General features: G+C 37.6%; 3 protein-coding genes across 10 annotated transcripts in view; 1 reads left to right on the forward strand and 2 right to left on the reverse strand.

The window, feature by feature from the left end:
- Positions 1 to 1,293: 1,293 nt before the first annotated feature.
- Positions 1,294 to 4,831, reverse strand: enkur (enkurin, TRPC channel interacting protein). 4 transcript variants are annotated; one of them, XM_052596006.1, is made up of 6 exons: positions 4,506 to 4,831; positions 3,441 to 3,525; positions 2,982 to 3,127; positions 2,574 to 2,806; positions 2,335 to 2,481; positions 1,294 to 1,647 (listed from the first exon to the last, which is right to left on the reverse strand). In XM_052596006.1, the coding sequence occupies exons 1-6, from the start codon at positions 4,618 to 4,620 to the stop codon at positions 1,474 to 1,476; spliced, it is 900 nt and encodes a 299-aa protein (XP_052451966.1). In that variant the 5' UTR covers positions 4,621 to 4,831; the 3' UTR covers positions 1,294 to 1,473. The 4 variants fall into 4 exon arrangements, with proteins under 4 accessions (XP_052451966.1, XP_052451967.1, XP_052451965.1 ...); XM_052596007.1 differs by having other exon boundaries at positions 2,361 to 2,481; positions 2,964 to 3,127; positions 4,506 to 4,828; XM_052596005.1 differs by having other exon boundaries at positions 2,964 to 3,127; positions 4,506 to 4,823.
- LOC128013204 (threonine synthase-like 1) lies at positions 3,881 to 7,529 on the forward strand. Its single transcript, XM_052596004.1, has 2 exons — positions 3,881 to 4,144; positions 4,863 to 7,529. The coding sequence occupies exon 2, from the start codon at positions 4,863 to 4,865 to the stop codon at positions 7,050 to 7,052; it is 2,190 nt and encodes a 729-aa protein (XP_052451964.1). The 5' UTR covers positions 3,881 to 4,144; the 3' UTR covers positions 7,053 to 7,529.
- A 348-nt stretch (positions 7,530 to 7,877) lies between these two features.
- The window catches only part of dpp6a (dipeptidyl-peptidase 6a), a 352,070-nt gene continuing 344,068 nt past the window's right edge, over positions 7,878 to 15,879 (reverse strand). For all 5 annotated transcript variants that reach the window (XM_052596001.1, XM_052595999.1, XM_052596003.1 and 2 more), the window contains 4 exons: positions 13,360 to 13,418; positions 13,206 to 13,278; positions 13,050 to 13,123; positions 7,878 to 10,182 (listed from right to left, as the gene is read on the reverse strand). In XM_052596001.1, coding sequence (XP_052451961.1) covers positions 10,033 to 10,182; positions 13,050 to 13,123; positions 13,206 to 13,278; positions 13,360 to 13,418 — 356 coding nt within the window. In that variant the 3' untranslated portion in view covers positions 7,878 to 10,032. The remainder of the gene's footprint in view (positions 10,183 to 13,049; positions 13,124 to 13,205; positions 13,279 to 13,359; positions 13,419 to 15,879) is intronic.

Genomic DNA, 15,879 nt, shown 5'->3' on the forward strand with positions numbered 1-15,879 from the left:
GAACTTATCTGTGATCTGCCGTAAAACAAGAAGAATAAATGGACGTGTCACGTGCCGGCTGTTGAGGACACGCTCGGGACTGTTTGAACAGTTCAGACATTGTGTGAATCAGTGATAAAAAACTATATAAATACTGTTCAGTCTCTTGCACAGATCGATTGTTTTGTGTCGTTGCACATCAATGTATCGTCATGAGCCGCAGTGTTTCATTTTGTTTTGTTTGTGTATGTTTTTAGACTCCCAAAGCCGTGATTCCATCCACTGACATCATATGACTTACAGACTGCAACATTTTTATGTTAAAAATCTTTGTTTGTGTTCTACTGAAGAAAGAAATACACCAACATCTTGGATGCCCTGGGGGTAAGCAGATACACATCTCACCTTCATTTTTAGGTGAACTATCCCTTTAAGTACTCTGCTCCTCAGATTTGCTCCTGAGAAAAAGATCCCTTTAAACTCTGTGCAGTATAACTGGAATACTACTTATGAATGAGACAAATAAAAGAGTATAAGAGAGAATGCATGTGCCATTTTAATAATCTCTGCCTTGTATTTTTATGTACAGTGTTTGTGGTGGAGGAGGTGATCTGTGTCCATCAGAGTGTTCACCTGTTCATAATGACTCCATGAGGAATGTACACACACTCCAGATCACCTGGTACTGTTAAGGATAATTAAACAGCTCCAAACTGTAACCTGACCAGCAGTCATTAATCCAAACCAACAACCAAAGACAGAATTGAAAATTAAAGATAGTAGGGTTTAGTGTAAGTAGAAAGGACAAAAAGCAAAAAGAAGTGAGAATGCAAATTTAACAAGCTTTTAGGTGCAATTGTACTGAACAAAATCCAACATGTTAGGCATATTTACCACAATGCCTGAGAGAGACGTTTGTGCACCCACCCTTTTTACATGAATAAACAGAGTGGGAGGAGTTTAGAATGCTTTCATTATTACAATACTGTTTTTTTTTTTTGATAGACATTACAATATTATTGAATTACAATATTCAACAAGATAAGAGAGAAAAAAAGTAGGTTCAACAAACTATTTTACACTTCTGATCAAACCTTTGTAAGATTTTATTAGTTTTTTCATTCAATCATGATTAAATGAATGTAGCCTTGGTGTTAAATGTTCTGATAAAACATTAAGACATATATATATATATATTTCACTGATGAATTATGAACAAGACCAGAGACATACATTATTCTAAACAGAAGAACAGAGTGGTTCTTTTTGATTTCATGTTAAGTTAATAAATGAAATCGCTGAGAGACTACTCAGTTGCTTTAAAGCTATCTTTATTGCACTCAGATGTATTGTTGTAAAGCTCTTCAGAAGCCTTTCAAAATATTCCTGAAGTATCATAAGAGAGGACAAGCAAAGACACTGTGTCAGTTTTGTCAGTTTCAAATGCTGTTCTTGGATATTTTCTGAATTCAGGGCGACTTGCTAACATCATGCTCAATTATTAGCAATGTAGATGGTTTTGTGTCGCTCAATCAGCTCAATATCTTTCTCCAGCTGCTTCATTTCCTGCTCCAGACGCTCCTTCCTATATTTTTTTGGAGCTGTGTCTGTGACAACAGAGAGGCCCTGGTACTGGTGATGAAGCTCGTCCCAGTTCTTCTTCAGAGCCTGCCAAAATCAAGGCATCAGACATTGCTTGTAATAGGGGTCAAGGAAGATTTATTTATTTATTTGGTATTTTAATTCAGCAAGAATGCATTTAATTGTTTGAAATGGGTGTAAACACCTTTTTGGATGTTTCAAAAGATTTATTTTCTCTCTTTTTTAATGCTACTTTCTATTTTGATAAAAAGTAACACAGTTTCCACAGAAATATAAAGCAGCCGCTGTTTCTTTAAAACATTAAATCAGCATATTAGAATGATTTCTGAAGCATCGTGTGTCTCTGAAGACTACATGAACATGCAAATTTGCCATCACAAGAATAAAATACATTTGAAGACATATTAAAACAAAAAAAAGTTATTTTTAATTGTAATGCCATGTTTCAAAATATTGTAGTTTAAACTGTTTTTTTTTTTTTTAATAAATGCAGCCTTTGTGAGTATAAAATACATTATTATTATTATTATATTTATTTTATTCAGAGTGTGTTCCTTTATTTTATTTTTTCAATCCTAATTTAAAAAAAAAAGGTCACGTCCATTTATTCATATAACATTATTCATATATTCATCTAAAGGAACAACTACAAAAGACAAGCACTTTCTCATCAGGAGATTAATGCTGCAAGATCTGCAATAATAATCTCTAGAGAACACAGGCTACACACAGTTTGTGTGTGTATTTGATTACCTGCAGGATATTGTGGCGTTCTTCACCTGAAAGCTGTTTCATGGCCCCTTCTCTCATTCGCTCCTTGACATAGTTGTCATATTCTCCTTGTGCTCTCTTCACTTCCTCTCTGCGCTGGAGCAGGTACTCTGGAGTTTGGCCATAGTCCTGAGAACAAGCGTTATTTTTGTTCTATTCAGTATGTCCCATGGACAGTATGCTTTGAAACATGAAGCTCAACATCTCATCTCTATTCTCACCTTCTTCTTTATGTATTTGGGGACGAGACCAGAGTTCTCCAACAGTTGTTTGTCTCCCTTCTTGGTGTAAGCATACACAGGCTGGGGTTTCCTCGGGACTGTCATGATGTTCTCCACAGCGTTGGTCTTAATGAAGTTCTTGTTGCTGTGCAGACCCATGAGCGGCTTGTCTGTTCTGGCAGGGACTGGTGGTTTACTGTGTAGCTCATCATCTTCATATTTAAATGGTTTCTCTGAAAAAAAGAAAGTAAAAAAAAGATCCAAGCTAAATTAGTATAAGTGCATAGTAAATAGCTCCAGTGGTCTCAACACCTCTGCACATGAAATTGGCATGTATTGTTGCAATGAAACAGTATTATTATATATAAATGATCAGAATGTCTCAAACACCAAATGCGGGGAATGTACTCTCTGGGAGTTTGGGTTCCTTGGAGTGTTTGAGTAGATATTTCTGTGGCGATGGCACGTCCACTTTTGCTGGTCCCATAGTTTTACTGGGGGCTTTGTTCACCTCTTTCTCCAGCTTCACCTGCTCTCTGAACTTTGACATGTACCTGATAACATCATATAATATATACAACACACTTTATGGGCATTAAAGCAAGTTAAATGCATTCTGTTACACAAAATTCACAATTTAAACATATCAGTGTTAATATTTTCACATTATGCTAATGAGAACTGTGGAAGTGCGCTTAATTGTAACAATGAAAAAGTATGTTTTTTCACGTTTCAAACTGAGAAAATATTGTTACAATGAACAGAAAAAGAGAAAAAGTACAATTAAATACTAAAATGCCAAAGAATGTGATATAATTCATGTTACGAGATCATGTTTTTTTTAAGCAGTTTTAAACAGTGAGTTACCTTGGCGCTTTCATGGCTTTCTCTTCCTCTCTGGGAATAAGGTTATAGATGCTCTCTGGAGGATAGATTGTGTCGCTCATGATGGCTGAGAGAGACAAAAATGACAAGAAATCAAGAGAAAACGTCCCGCTGTTTGCAGACTGTAGTGTTTTTTGTTCACGTAATGGAATCGGTGTTGTTGATTAACTGTCTCTATGGCAACCACTACCAAGCAACATTAAACACTTCTCCTCTTGTTTTATCTTCTTCCGTATTAGTCAAAGATTTAATGATTTCAGTACGTTTTAATTTAAGTTTGAATGGGTAGCATTTAACAAAAAAAAAACACGACATTTCTCATGCAATGTTAAATATATATTTTATTTATATTATTTGAAGGCCATCGAGAGCCGTTTACTGCTCAGCACGTAAACGGAAGATGTCCTTTCGCGGTTGCCGTACTGACGTGGTTTGTTTACATGGCACTGCACACGCCATGCATGACATGAGCGCATGTGAAAGTCAGATAAACGCCGCTTTTTTGTTAAACCTTACTTTTGAAACTCAACAATAGTTTGCTATTTTGTGTGCATCTAACTTTGTTAAGAACATCCTTTCCGAAATCATATTAGAGAACATTAACGTTCAAATGTTCTCTTGATGATAGACAGACTAGATAGCCAGAACTGTACAGTACTGGATTTATTTTTTCTTCGCTTTTTAAGGTAAATGTAATTATATATATATGCATGCATACATATATATATATATTCCAAACATACAGCTAAATTGATAATTTTATTCAAACGGAATTGTTTTATTCTGGTGAATACTGGCATTAATTTACATTTCGATTTGAAATTGGCAAAAAAAAAAAAAAAACAGCACTTGGTAAATGCTCATATAATATATATATATATATATATATATATATATATATATATATATATATAAACAATTATTTATTATTGTGAATAATTCATCCATGCATATGTTTTCCACATCTCAGAATTCAATGAGTGGAACCAGCTTCAATAATGTGTTAAACTCTAAAGTAGGCTACATCAATGCGGAAGAAAGACTCACGATGGTTGTAGGCTCCTGTTGCAGGTGTCACATGTTTCATTTTAGGGTTAAGAAGGGTGGTCTCGAGCGCCCCCTTTGCGGCTTCAATGCGAACCTTTTGGCGCTTACCCAACATTCAAAACGGCATGAATAAATCAATTCACGAATATGTAAACTTGGAGGAAGACCGCGTGGCTTAGTGTCTTAATTGGGGAAGAGCCTAAGTGTTTATTAAAACAAATTAGTCTAACTAAATAGATTAAATCAGCAGAATACAGAATCTATATATTTTATTTTAGCAAATGCTTTATAATCTTATTATTAGATGTACTGGAATGTTTTAATCCTGTGACATATTTCTGCCTCTTTTTTTCCAAGATGATCCCTTCAACATTTGGCCAGCTGTTAGCTAAAGTGAGAAAGTTGAGGACCCACCTGCTATTTTCTCAGTTTGGTTCTTCGTACTTCACTACAGCATGGCTATCAAATCAAATCTCTAAACCTCGCGAGAGAAACATTCTCCTGATGGGTCCTCCAGGAGCAGGGAAAACCTGTGTTGGACGGATTGTGGGACGGAGACTAGGGATGCCTGTTATTGATATAGATGACGATGTTCTCGAAAGGACATGGGGAATGAGTGTGGCAGACAAGCTAGCAGAGATCGGTGGCAATGGATTCATTGAAGAAGAAGGAAAAGCGGTATGTAACTTCACTGCTACAGGAAGTGTTGTCTCACTAACCGGCTCCAATCCACTGCATCCAGATTCCATGCAGCATTTGAAGCGATCTGGACTAGTCTTTTATCTGGATGTGGACACAGAAGATATCATGCAGAGACTCTCTCGAATGAAGGTGAATAGGATCGTGGGTCAGGATGCTGGCGTTTCTATGAGAGAGATTTTGCAGTACAGGAAACAGTTTTATGAAAAATGGCTGGATGCACGAGTCCTTTGTGGGACCGGAGACTCCGTGGAGGATGTGGCTGATAAAGTCCTGAGGACTCTGGGTAGATATGAGGATTCAGAATCAGAGATGTTCATTTCAACAAGGAGCCAAATATCAAGTGACTCCAAGTTCTTCAGTGATGTTGTCATAGAGGGTCTTGCCCCAGATGGAGGGCTTTATGTACCAAAGAAAGGATTCCCCAAACTGGAACCTTCTGAATGGTTGAGAATATCCAGCATGCCATATGCAATGAGAGCTGGGGCCATACTGGAAAACTGTATCCATCCTATGGATGTGTCACCTGTAGAATTGAGCACAATGGTGCATCGCGCTTATGGCCAGAACTTCGCCAATCAGTTGGTTGTTCCTCTAAAGCACCTCACTGATGATCAGTACATCCTAGAACTCTTTCACGGTCCCACTGCTTCTTTTAAAGACCTGGCACTGCAGTTAATGCCTCAGCTGTTCGCCCACTGCCTTCCACAGATGTGCAACTACCTGATTCTAGTGGCCACATCTGGAGATACAGGAAGCGCGGTGCTAAACGGTTTCCAGAATCTTAAAGACAGTGACCGTAGGAGGATCGGCGTGCTTGTATTCTTCCCTGAGAAAGGAGTGAGTCAGATTCAGAAGCTACAAATGACAGGATTTCAGGAGGGCAATGCCAAGTCCATTAGTGTCCTGTCCGACTTTGACTTCTGCCAGAGGAGCATTAAACAAATGTTTGGGGACTCAAACTTGATCGGACATTTAGCGGTGGAATATGCCACGGTTCTTAGCACCGCAAACTCGATAAACTGGGCTCGGCTGCTTCCTCAGGTGGTGTATCACTGCTCAGCATACTTGGACCTGCTCAGAAATCACACGTTGACGTTTGGAGACCCCATTGATGTGTGCATCCCTACTGGAAACTTTGGCAACGCCATGTCAGCACTGTATGCCAAACAAATGGGAATCCCCATACGGAAGGTGATCTGTGCGTCCAATCACAACTGCGTCATATCCGACTTCATCGCCAGTGGAGCGTATGATCTCCGCAAGAGGAAGCTGCTGGTTTCAAACTCTCCTGCCATTGATATCCTGAAATCCTCAAACCTTGAGAGGTTCATCCATCACGCATCTGGCGGGGATGGGAATCTGGTCAGAGATCTGTTTCTGAATCTGGAAAGAGATAGTTTCTTTAAAGTATCAGAGACTTTGCGTCAGAAGATAAATCTGGAAGTTCAAGCCGGTTGGTGCTCAGAAGATGATTGTTTGAGGGCCATACATGAGGTGCACGCAACTAGAGGCTACATAATGGACACTCACACAGCGGTTGGTAAAGTAGTCGCCGATCGTATACATGACAAAACCTGCCCGCTTGTGATATGCTCCACTGCACACCATGGGAAGTTTGCTCCGGCTGTTTTAAAAGCCCTTCAGTGTCAAAATATCCCACAAGACCCTGTTGAGCAATTGGATAAACTCTGCACCATTGGAGGCCGAGAGCAGATGCACGAAGCTCTCATGAGGAGCATGAAAGATAGCAGAGATGATCCACATGTAGTATGTGAGGCTGACTTCAGCAAGCTTGTAGATGAAGTAGAGACTATGATACACGACTCATTTCTGAGAGTGCAGTGATCTGAACTAGCTGCTAATGTCCAGTAGATGGCGACATCTGTCAAGAAACCCTAAACATTATGCCTCACGAATCACATTTAGTCAATTTGAACGCAAGGTGGCAGTAATGTATTGTAATCTTTCAAATGTTTTATTTTATACTGATACACACAATTACTGTAACAGCCTAGAGTTACACAGCGAAATATCACTTGGTGGAATAATTAATTTGAATAAATATAGCAATTTATTAATTATTGCTTATATAGTATTGCTGTTGTTGCTAAGTATTGGGTATTTAAAGGTTTAAATACAAATTATTAAAACCCACAAGGAAAAATCCTGTTACAAGTACAGTTCATATTTGAAGAATAATTGTCATTATTTACTCACCTTCGTGTTATTCAAACCTGTATGACATTTCTTTGTCAAACACAAATTTTGAGCCATCTGTTTTTTTTCTTCAATAAAATGCAGTCATCTGTTTGCTTAACATTCTTCACAATATCTTCTCTTATGTTGCACTTAAGTAAGAAATAAAGGGTTGAAAGGACATAATGAGTAAATGATGCTAGAATTTTCTTTTCTTTTTCTTTAAGGTGATCTATCCCTTTAAGTTTTAAAACATATAATTTATGTACATTGAAGAAGCTGACAGATGCAGTGATGAATCGAGAAAAGGCAAAAATGAAGATATGCTGGTTATGATTTATTTAAACCATTTATGACCTTTCCCGGATAGAACAAAACACCTTCTAAGATGTTTACATAACCTTAGAGGTCGTCGTCTTAAGGTCAAGCATGTAAATGCAATCGTTTACTTAATTCACAAGAAAGCGGCACATCGACATTGAAGGCTTTCAGTTTATTTTGGTTACTTACATATTCATCCTTTTTTCTCCAAGTGAGGAAAACAAATCATAACAAAGGTGAAGATAAAATCGTTTGTATTCTGAGTGGTGTCAAATATGCCTGTTCTTGCCGAGTCAGTAAACAGCAATCCCATCATTCTCTTGGTCCCATGTGATTTTTCACTGCTCATTTCAGGACTTCCGGAGCTCTGCTCAACACGGGAGAACAAAATACCTTCAAATGCTTTATGTACAAGAAACACTCACATATTCAGAGACTTAAATAAGATTCCAGTAACATTTATACATCAAGCAGACAAGACTGAGATCTCACTCACAAAACTACCGGAAGTGAAATGCAAGGTCAGAACATTCAAGCCGTCAAAAATACTATGCAGATATTTGATTGTTTTTAAAAATAGCTCTTGAGTTGCAAATGGTTTTTCAACATGCAGTATGAATGCATCAAGATCAAACGTGAACGTTTCATTCAAACAAAATAAAAGTTCATCTTTAAGAGCTTTTATAGGCAAAAGTTACAACCAATAACTGTTCATATACAGCACTGTGCAGAACAAACAAACATAGCATATGTGACTTCCACCACTGTAATGTTAAACATTGCACAGTATTGTATTTCATGAGCGTTAAAGAGAGCGTATTCTTCCAACTTATACTCAACCTCACTGCAAATCTGAAAAACCTACTGTACTTTCTTTTCTGAAACACTGAGGACTTCTTTCCATTCAACAACACCGTGGACATTCTTTGTATTGAAAGAACAGCATGAGCATTCTGCTAAACATCTCTTTCCTCTTCTCCAAAAGAAAGTCGGTCATACAGGTTTGGAGTGCCACAAGGGTTGAGTCAATGTCAGAAGAGCTGTTTTTGGGTGTGAACTATCCCTTTAACACAGAAGTGTTTCCTACCCTACTTAATATACTTTTTATGTACAGATTTGTTTTGGGCATGGATTAACAAATGTTCTACAAAGTGTCTGTAAAGCCTCAGAGGGGCTTTAGTTTAATACTGAGGTAATGTTGAAATCATACATTTTAATTTCATGCTCCATTACTCGATCCTTAAAGAGGATGGAAAAGCGCTATTAGGAGAATGCGAGCGAGTTTGTTTTGTTGATGCTAAAACAACACTGGCTCACACGTGCGCAAACGAAAATAACAGCGTTTTCGCAATGCTATTACAGTCAGTAATGTATACCGTGATGTCATCGACAATGTAACAAGAGCGTTTTAGATACAGGATTTTAGTCAGTCCGACATAAGCCTTGAATGAGTGATGATATTCACAAGGAGGCTCCTCGAAGTTGATTGTTCGCTCCCGTAATAAGGCACAGTGACTAAATCAACATACAGTGCTTTCTTCAGCACTGACAGACCATCACTTCAAGGAAACGCACGCTGAGAAGTGGGATCAACAGTCTTGTACAACTGTCATGGTCTGTGAGACTAATGAGGATCGTTTTAGCTCCCCTTCTGCTTGATGAAGTTTCTGCAAAGAATAAACACCATCTAGATACACACATGAGGCTACAAGATTTCCAAGACTCGGACACGCTTGAACACTGAAAACAAGTTCCAAGTGAATGGTTTTCATGTGCGACTTTACATTGCAACACCAGACACGAGCACAATTGGACATGAGAAGACCTTTTGAACCACAAATGACACATTCTCCCGACAACAACCCCTTTGCCCGAAACACCAAATACCTATTTGAATCAAACACCAAATGACCCCTCAGTCTAGCTGCGAGTCTCACAGCTCTTAGGGATTCAAAGGCCTTCGCGCTTGGCGGTCAGTTAATATCACAGCGTCTCATTCGTCAACGTGATGGACAGACCGGAGACTCCCAACACCTTCAGAAGCTCATAACTGGCCTGCAGGGGAGAGTGGGACGATGTGGCGCCAGCCAGATGCCACGCCACGCTGCACAGCCGCAGTCTGTCGAGGGTTGATGGATAGTGAGGAGCACCTGAAGGGGAGCCGAGGCAGGAGCACGAGGCAGGACGGTCTCAGAGTCAGCATGCGACACCGGGAGGGAACTGAAAACTGGAGGGTTCAAATCTATGGGTTGCATATCAGGTGGCAAAAGGAGCTGGCTTTGTGCTTGGACATCATGGAGCGAGTGGACTAACCCTCCTCTTCGCTCTCCTCCTCTAGTGCCTCCTCGAACACTTGGTCCGGGAGCCGGAAACACTCCTCGAAGAAGTTGACCAGCGACTGACTGAGGTGCTGCCGCGTTCCCTCATTGTGAATGAAGTGTCCTTCGTCTGGGTAGATCTAATGAAGGACACAAGACATGCTATTTAGCCCATTATCACAGAACAGCACATGTCAGTCTGATTCCACTTTCACCCTGCATCTTCTGGAGTGAACGTGACAGTCTGACATCAAAGGTTGGTGAAAGAATAGCAGGATAGTTCCAGGGGTCTCAGTGGCTCATTATTTGGTTGATTTATTAAAGCAAACAGATTAAAACTTTTTCTTCTCTCTTTATTTTATTTTATTTATGTCTTGGAAAATGTTTTCACCCATGCCTTCATGTTTTATTTTTCCTACTTTTTCAATGTCTTTTAATACTTGGAAACAGTTTATTTTATTACTTTTGCTAAATTTATTTTAATACTTTTTAGATTACCTTGTTTTACCCTAAACTACAATCAGACTTTAAACGTGCGCACACACACACACACACACACACACACACACACACACACACACACACATATATATATATATACACAACTGTCCCAAGTTGTATCATCATCTCCAACACTTCACTGCTAAAATTATGCTATGCAAAATTACACAAAATGTGTGAAAATATTATTTAATTGTAATTTTTAGGATACAAAAAGAAAGTTAATTGTAAAATTAGCCATTTTATTCCAAAAGGTTTTTAAATATAATTTATACCACATAAAATGACTGTGAAATGACAGAGGTAAAACATTTACATTACCTACAAAAAATATGTATAAATAAAAACACATTAATTTTTAATGTCCAATTTTATACACTGTTAGTAGACAGATGAAATTGGTGAGAACATGAAATTGTGTATTGAACCATTGGTTTGAATCAAACAATCAAACCAAGTGCGCAAACATCCAGGAACTTCTACTGCGACGATACAAACTTTCCTTGTGTGCGTGGCAGCCCTGACACGTCCTAACAGATCATAAACTGAGAAGAACAGCTTGACACAGCGACGATCACACACATCCTGATGAATATCTGCCCTAATTAATTCCACAGTCATTCAACAGCCAGTAATTAATAGCAGATCTATAAGCGAGCAGAAAGCAAAGAGCAAATCTCCTAGTGAGGGAATACAGTATAATGGGATTATTCAGCGTGTGGCTCCTGAGAATGGCCTGTATAATCTGTTTAAATGAGCTGCATGCACTGAGTGTGTCTAATACCACCGCTGGCAGCAGCCGCTCAGAGGCTCAGGATCCCGTCACCCCACACCACACACACCTGGACAAACAACGTCATGCTCACAGACGGATGCAGGTTGTACAGTTAAACCCCCGTTCATTTACTCCATAGAGAAATTGATTTTTAACGATGACGTATAAACCTTTCCTGCCATCAGCTCTTGAGGATGTTATGTGATGATATATGCTTCTGAATAAATCACAAGGGTGTTTTCAAATTCAGTGTAAAAAAAAACAAAAACAAAACAAAACAAAAAGTAGTACTGTATTTTCCGGACTATAAGTCGCACCTTTTTTTCATAGTTTGGCTGGTCCTGCGACTTACAGTCAGGTGCGACTTATTTATCACAATTAATTTGGCATGAACCGAGAAAAAACATTACCGTCTCCAGCCGCGAGAGGGCGCTCTATGCTGCTCAATGCTCCTGTAGTCTACAATGAAGACATAGAGTGCCCTCTCGCGGCTGGAGACAGTAATGGTTCTTAATAAATGCGACTCGTATGTTTTTTTCCTCGTCATGATGTATTTTTGGACTGATGCGACTTATACTTGGGTGCGACTTGTAGTCTGAAAAATACGGTACTTATTTGGAAGTGGAATTTCCAGTGAAGAACTACTTGTACAATACCTGTAATCAAAGTCAGTGTTACCATGGAATGTTATTCATAGCAAAAGTGCACATGGAGCTCTGTGAGCAATCTAATTTGATTGATTGATTGATTGATAGATGATTTGATTCTCTGTTTATTTAGCAAAAGTTCAAAACATGTTTTTATTCTTCATTATTCTATACTTTTCAAATTATAATAGTTATTGATTACATCATCATTCAAATTCGTTATGTTTAACTAAATATAGTTTTTTTTTGAATGCACTGATGAATACTTTAAATGAAGATGACATTTTTATGTTTGTTAAAAATAAACTAATCTCTGACTGAAACACCACACTTGCCTCATCTTGAATATCTCTTATATTCATGTCTAATGCCTCTTAAACTTAGAATGGAGGCACACTCTGGCCTACACTATCTGTTCCAAGTCAGCTGTTCCAAGAGATGCAAATTCAAAAATATTAGAAACAAATATATAAACTTAGCATATTTTCTAAATATTTGCAAAAATATTATGGTGTTACTATGCTTTAGCACAGTCAAAAAAAAACAAACAAAAAAACAAAAAACAACATGGAGCACTTTAAGCTAAAACCATAAAACATGTTATTATAAATTATATATTATAAATGCATATTTTTTATAATTAAATAAAAATCAACATTTTAGTTTAACTTGATGTACAAAAATACTAAAAACTAAAATAAAAATGTATAAAGCTTTAGACATACTTAACAAATTAATAATAATACAAATAATTTTTAATAATAAAAAAGTGATACATTAATAAAAATTATGATAGTCTCCCAATGATACCAAAATAACACTGTGGCCTAAAAGCATAATAAAATAGTGTAAAATATTGTACATTGAGAAAAAAAAAAATAGTATTAATAATAATAATAACAAACTGCTTAACCAGCAGGAAATAAAACTGAATCGTAGTTCAAATCTACCTTTTAAGTACACAGTTTATTATATTTAAAAAATGCATTGATCTTCCATTTTAACACAAAAACACTGTTCTGTCTGAATGTCCTCTAAAATGAAGAAACGAAGAAATTCTCTTAAACTTCTGAAGATCTCTTACCTGCAGAGTGTAATTTGCTCTCTCGCTGATCAGCCTGGAGATGAATTTGGCTGTGTGCTGAAAATGAACTTGTTCTGGAAGGTAAATGAGATGCGTGCTAGTTGACAGTGTTCTTTCTTTTATAAAGACATTGTAAGAATTGGAATGGAAGTGTACCATCTGCTGTTGGATGAATGATTAAAAACTTCTTATCGATGAACTGAGACGCTCTGTATGCAAGGTTGGCTATCTGTGGAAATGTTAAAGAGAACACCGTAAGTGTTGTCAGGACGGTGACTACAAAATACAGATTATAAAACAGGAAATGTACCTCGTATGCCCTCCGATCTGGCTTGGGAGGGCCTAGATATCTCTCTGAGAAAGCTGAAGCTGAAACCAGGAAAGAAAAACAGTTTCAGTCAACATTTGACATTGACATTTGTTAATTTCCGAGCATTTCGTTTGATAAAAATCACCGTGTGGCCATTTCACAATACACGCTGATGCACTGGCTGACTTATGAGCAGATTTCTGTGCTGTTGCCGCTGTGAGAGGTGAAGTACTGTTTATGATGAACACACACATGATTCATTTTTCATCCCTCTGTTTCTTTTAGAGTTCTTGGAGTGCTTCGGTCCTCCTGCCTGCTCTCAGAATACTGATGTGAGACATTCGCACAGGATGCATTATTGCACCTGTACTGTTTTTTTAATTGTCCGTTCAGTTGTTGGTGACATCTTGCATCACATCTCACTGTTTTTTCAGCATCCTGCACTATTTTCAAGATATTGCGTCAAGTGAAAACTAGAGCATCTGTCACCTCAGTGCATAAATGCCAGTTTTACAACAACACAGAAGTAATCAGAAGAAGCTGGGGGATATTCCCCATTCCTGATGATATCACACTTATGCATGTATTTTGCAAGGTGAAGTATTTTTTGGGGTACTTTATCTTCCACAAAATGTGTCGTTCCCTGCCGGATGTTAAAAGGACATTCAGCAGATGTTTTGATTTCGAATGCATGTGGATCTGCTCTTTTTATAGTTGTCTGTACATAATAATAAGCTCAAATCCTTTCAACAGATGTCTTGTGCTTGCTGAGATATTCATATCGTATCTACATCTGAGGATCAGATGCACCCGAACAGATCTCTGTTCTCCTCTCTGTGGAGCTGTAGTCCACTCTTATATTTAATATTGATGCTGCTCTGTTTGTTGTTAGGAAAACTAAAGTTTTAAAAGTTGCTCCACTTCAGCAGTCTAGCGGCTCAAGAGGGCGGGCTTTTAACAGACTGTTAACTTTGAGGTAAGTAGCTGAATATTTAATATTTGACATGTTTTGTGCAAGGAATATTAAACAACCAATTATTATGTCCTGTGATGTAAACTCTTGTATTTATTTCCAACATTTCAACTAGGAATTGTTTTAAAGAGTCATTATTATTATAATTTTTTTACATTTGTAAGGGCATTTTTTAGATTGACCTTATTGGGTGAATGTCAAATGCATAAATTCTGCCAATTTCTTCAATCAATCAAAATACTTTAAACTCTTACCAATAACAACAACCTGTTTTAGCCTAATTGTAATTGCAATAAACAATAAATAAATAACAGGTGAGTATAGCCGCAATATCATGACAAAAATAATGGTCAATTATTGCTTATTGATGATTATTAATGTTGATTTATAGAACACAAATGAAACACAAATTGTTTGTGGGGAAATGTCACATTATATTATTAACAAACTTGTCAGTCTATGGAATTAAGTTATGCAAAACTTTTGTAGTAATCACTGCAGCTGCGAAATGAATCTCTTAATATACATTGTATCTGCAATTTGTTGTTTATGATTAGAGAATTCACAAGTGTGCAGAGAGAATTCCGTCAGTGAGCACGCAAGCAAAACATGCTGACTAATCTTAACGCCTGTGATTAGCCATATCAACAGAAACGTGTTTGAATGGTTATAAAGCTCAATGCTGCTGCTGCAAAACAACAACAACAACAACAACAAAAAAGCAATCTGATTCAACGTACCGTATTTTCCGGACTATAAGTCACACTTTTGTTCACATTTTGGCTGGTCCTGCGACTTATAGTCAGGTGGGACTTATTTATCAAAATTAATTTGACATGAACCAAGAGAAATGAACCAATAGAAAACATTACCTTATCCAGCCATGAGAGGGCGCTCTATGCTGCTCAGTGCTCCTGTAGTCTACACTGAAGACATATAGCGCCCTCTCGCGGCTGGAGACGGTAATGTTTTCTCTTGGTTCTTGACTCTAAATAAATGCGGCTTACAGTCCAGTGCAACTTATATATGTTTTTTTTCCTCATCATGACGTATTTTTGGACTGATGCGACCTATACTCAGGTGCGACTTATAGTCCGAAAAATACGGTATGCAGATTCCGTAATTCCATTGTTCCATTGAATTGACACTTTTCATTAATTTTCATTTTATTTTTAATCACGCCAGCCATAACAGATTTAGTTTAATTGTGCAGAGCCAATTTTTGCCTCTTTATCTTGAATTTGTGAGGCATTTTTGTTCATTTAGGTGGCATTTTGGTTAAAACAGTTCACAAGACATGTCAAATCACATAAAACAAATTACTTCACAACCGCAAAAAGAGTACATTACATAGTATGAATGTTTGTAATATGAATATAATCTGAATGCATCATATTTGCCATTCTGTTATTGTCACATGATCTACCAATGATAGTTGCATCGAGTCACTGCCATTCATAAATCCTCTCATGGGAGAGTAAAAGGTCCATTGTAGGCATACTACAGGACAGTGACCCTCCATGTGTCTTAATGAGAGAAACACACAC

This window comes from Carassius gibelio, chromosome B24 (assembly GCF_023724105.1).
Source record: "Carassius gibelio isolate Cgi1373 ecotype wild population from Czech Republic chromosome B24, carGib1.2-hapl.c, whole genome shotgun sequence".
NCBI classification, from domain to species: Eukaryota; Metazoa; Chordata; class Actinopteri; order Cypriniformes; family Cyprinidae; genus Carassius; species Carassius gibelio.

Excerpts from the sequence above, each read along its gene's own strand:
- enkur (XM_052596005.1), bottom strand. The coding sequence starts at position 4,620 with ATGTTGGGTAAGCGCCAAAAGGTTCGCATTGAAGCCGCAAAGGGGGCG. Across the intron at positions 3,128-3,440 it reads AAAGCCATGAAAGCGCCAAG|GTACATGTCAAAGTTCAGAG; the intron begins GTAACTCACTGT and ends TGATGTTATCAG. Across the intron at positions 2,807-2,963 it reads GAGTACATTCCCCGCATTTG|AGAAACCATTTAAATATGAA; the intron begins GTGTTTGAGACA and ends TCTTTTTTTCAG.
- LOC128013204 (XM_052596004.1), top strand. The coding sequence starts at position 4,863 with ATGATCCCTTCAACATTTGGCCAGCTGTTAGCTAAAGTGAGAAAGTTG.